The following is a 4,067-nucleotide window of genomic DNA, read 5'->3' on the forward strand; positions in this document are numbered from 1 at the left end:
AGACAAAGGCCGAAGCACCATAGTCACGCAATACAGCACAACGTACCAAATTGTAACTAGTCAGATAGAACGGCCTTTGGCCAAAGTCCTACATAGCCAACGGCTGATACAGGACTATAATGGAATAATAATACAGCCTGAAAATGTATCTTCAGCCCTTCCAATACTTACATTTCTCGCTCGTAATTCTAAATTTCCTGCTTCGTGAACTTGGGTTCTTGTGCGGCGCTTTCCCTACACACGTTCAAGTCAAGCCGCTTGTCGATTCAGCGCGGAACTACTATCTCAGCCCAGCCGCACGGCGCCTTGCATGCCGTCAGACCACACAAGTACACACTCTCTCATAAGACATCGTCGTTGCCCCTCTCTGTATCTTTACCCGTATGTCTAACAACCTGGTTCCGCATGTCCAAACTTCAATCTTGCGCCACAAAGAAAGAAACAACGATAGAAAAGGAGGATGTGCGCATACTCAACCTTACATGCTCGTCAAACAAGCCATGCGATCGCTATCCGTCCGTGCTAGCCACCTTACTTTATTCCCAATCTGTATACCGCTTTCGCTACACCATTTTAATATCTTGCTTTCTTCGACATTTCTCATCGCAGAAATTGTTACTCGCTTTGACTCACTGTGCTACTAAGCATCGTACTGCAAGACAAAAATCGGCTCTTCGAAACGTTGCGTCACATATCTGTCCGCAACACCATGTCTAGACGCATGTCGCAACGCGCATTGAGATCGCATATTGTTCTTTTTGACTCAGAAGTATGAAGATTGTGCGGAGAGGTGTTGCCAGAGTATAATGCGGTCTGTAACAAGGATTAAGAGTTCGAAGATATACTGCGACTTTGACGACTATACGATGGTTATATTTTGGGAGTGAGGTTGTGCTAAGAGGTAGGTTGGATTAAGCGGCTTGATAGGAATGCCGAGTTCACTGGCTCGTATACTGAGCTCTTGGCGAAACGGTGGGCTATTGAGGAATACGAACCAGAGGGGCAGAAGAGGCAAGGCATTAGTATGGACAGGGGAACGACATGGCGCCATGGAAAACTCGTTGCTATAAGAAAACAAATGCAGGGAGCTGGCAGGAAAGCGAGTTGATTGGGAAGCGCAATATACCCATGGTGACAGAAAATCAAATTTTAATTTCTTAGACTATCGAACTCAGTAGTTTGACGTAGTTATGAGTGGTAATGAGACATGCAGACATGTCGTTCTTCTAGAGGTGCATTGATGTACTTACCCCGACAGAAACTTGTAATTATATCCACCTGGCTGTGAGCTTCAGGATGTTGGTCAGATTCAGCTACATGCGCTGAAGTGCGAACATGTGTACAATTTGCAAGTCTAGATTGAAAGACCGCCGTCACCTCTTTCTCGTTTGAGACTTTCTTCACAATACTGATGGTCGCTATATTATATATCGACAAAACAGTATGATGATTTATGGAAATTTATCTAGAAAGCTTATCGAGAAAGTATAGTTGTGTTCATGCTTGTCACTATGTTCACGAGCATATCCTGCAGCGCCGCGATACCGTCTGCGTGTAAGAAATCCTAAGCCGTGGCCCGGACTCCGATACTAACAAAACCGCTTAGCTTCTTTACCGTATCTGAGTCCGCGTAGCTGTAGGCTTTAGATATATACACGCTGTCGCAGAGCGTAAAATTAAGGTAGCGATGCAGGGTAGCGGTGCGTTTTGGGGTCGACTGTGATGACCTTGCCAGCTAGGCGGGCGCTGGTTATGTACTTAGGTGTTGCGTCAAAGGGCCATAAAGAAGTCTAAGGGACGCAAGGTGGTCGCTGTGCCGCTTGTGACGGGCGTAGAAGTGGGGACGCCCTAGCAGTTGATGCCCAAACGGCCAGGGACTAGCAGACAGGGATCATGCAGTTGCCAGTCGTGCAAGTTAACAGCGTATCATCAATTTCAATGTTAGTGCTGGTATGGATGCTGTACAAAATGGCAACTTTAATTTCAGCAGAAATTGACTCTAAGCCACTGAGCATCTCCAACGTGTGAGTCTGCTAGGGTGGCTCTATTTAGTCTTGTAAAGTCAGGATAGCAGCCTCATCATCATGTGCGACGAAGAGAATCGACATAGATAGCAAAGACTGTTGCACGAGCGGTATGGTGTATATAGGCGGAGCTAAGGACAGCTACTCGTTCGAATAAATCTTAGATTTTTCTTCAAATGAATGTATCTTCGTTCACCGAGGCCTCCCAGCTCTTGTAGTGGTCTATTATCGTTTCTTGCAAAGGCCGATATACAATGCCGAGCTCTGTAATACTTCTCTTGTTATTGACCCTGAATTTAATTCCTAGATTCAATGACATCCATTTCTGAGTTAGCCCAAACAACGGCCCTACAACTCTAGTGATCATCCTCGGAATCTCATGCCCAGGTATGCGGAAGGAAGTTGAGCAGTGGTTACGTATAATGACAGATATTTCCTTGAAACTGGTCATGTGTTGGTGTGCGACAATGTATCGGCCATTTGTTGTTGTGATTTGTGCGGCTCTTATGTGCGCCTGAGCAACTTCGCGTACGTCGACTGTAGTGAACCAGAGGTTTGGAACCCCAAACCACAGTTTCCCTCTCATCAGCTCGTCCAGAAGGAACAAGCTTCCGGAGTCAGAGTTGGGTGAGAGTGACGGTCCAAGCACCAAACCCGGATTGATTGTAACTAACTTCCATCTCTTCTTTGCTTGAGCCTCGTACAATGTCCATGCCTCTTGTTCAGCTATTGTCTTTGAATAGTGGTAAGCATTATGAGTAGCTGAGCTGGTGGTGTTATGATATTCCTCGGCCAGGGTATTGTTATTCATTCTCAGAACATCAGCGTAGTCACCAAAGATCGCTCCAACAGTCGATGTCATAACAACCAACTCTACACTCGTACTACGTTCGACTGCGGCTATGACATTTCGAGTACCTTGTAAAGCAGGTTCGATGACTTCTTTCTCGGCATTTTTGATCTGCTCTTCCATTAAGAAAGGTGATGCGACATGATAGACTGTTACACAGTCCTGCGCTGCGATATCAAACGATCCTGCAACATTAAGGTCTGCTTCGAACAGATTCAGCTTTCCAGGCCACTCCTTCTGCATCTTAAGTAGATGCCTGATCTTCTTCTCATTTTTGAAGTCGCGCACTGTTGCATTCACAGTATCACCGAGCTCAAGGAGCTGCTTTACCAAGTGGCTTGCGATGTAGCCACTCGCTCCCGTGACCAGCGACCTTGTAGGCATCTTGTTCCAGTTTTCTGTATTTAAAGTGGGTATCGGTGCTAAGAAATAGAACGAGGATGAAATCTGAAGCGGTGTACAAAGATTATTAGTGTATGATGATGCTGGATTAACTGCTCTGTTATATAGTTCACCGAAAGATGCCGCGCGGCCTCGGATATCGCTCTGCCAAGGCGTCCGTACAACCACATGCTATACTGTAGGTGGTCATAGCTTGCAATATTTCATTGATTACAACTAGCTCCATCATTGAACTTTTGACCCCGAGAAGATGCGTACACAGTTACTTTCTAGAGCGGGTACGTAATGCTTACTTAGGCTACAACAAATCACTGCTAGCGGTCTACGGACAATACATTTGCCTAACACTATAGGATATTTCGAATAGGTTCCTGCTCCAATATACCGGGCCACGCAGACGCGATAAGAAGTCCAAAGGTTTTCTAATTGTGCAGGACATTTAGACCTGCCACATGCAGGCTACAGCTCCGCTTCATCAATCAATTGTTTGGATTCAAGCCTCCAAACCTTACCGCAAAGCACGGCAAACGCTCTGCAGAATGACTGTAAGGTTCCGCACATTCTAAAATCCCTCACATACATTTCCTAACACTTATCATAACTATACGCTGATATATCCACGGTCTAGATGATTAAATTCTAGACAGATCTCATGATATGGTAAGGCTAGCAGAATTTTTCATCTATTGCATTAACGTGGTTCACAAGCGAGTCGGCACCCCAAGCGAGTCGGCAGCTACCCACTAGTGCGACAACTTCAACACATTATTATAGACTTTTATTATAACGTA

General features: G+C 45.4%; 1 protein-coding gene across 1 annotated transcript; it reads right to left on the bottom strand.

Moving 5' to 3' along the window:
* Positions 1-2,196: 2,196 nt before the first annotated feature.
* Positions 2,197-3,258, bottom strand: COCCADRAFT_10401 (uncharacterized protein; the record flags this gene model as incomplete). The annotated part of the gene is made up of 1 exon (XM_007720688.1): positions 2,197-3,258. One exon carries the CDS (start codon positions 3,256-3,258, stop codon positions 2,197-2,199), a length of 1,062 nt encoding a protein of 353 aa, XP_007718878.1.
* Between the last annotated feature and the right edge of the window lie 809 nt (positions 3,259-4,067).

The sequence above is a fragment of the Bipolaris zeicola genome (genome assembly GCF_000523435.1).
Source record: "Bipolaris zeicola 26-R-13 unplaced genomic scaffold scaffold_574, whole genome shotgun sequence".
Lineage (NCBI taxonomy): Eukaryota > Fungi > Ascomycota > Dothideomycetes > Pleosporales > Pleosporaceae > Bipolaris > Bipolaris zeicola.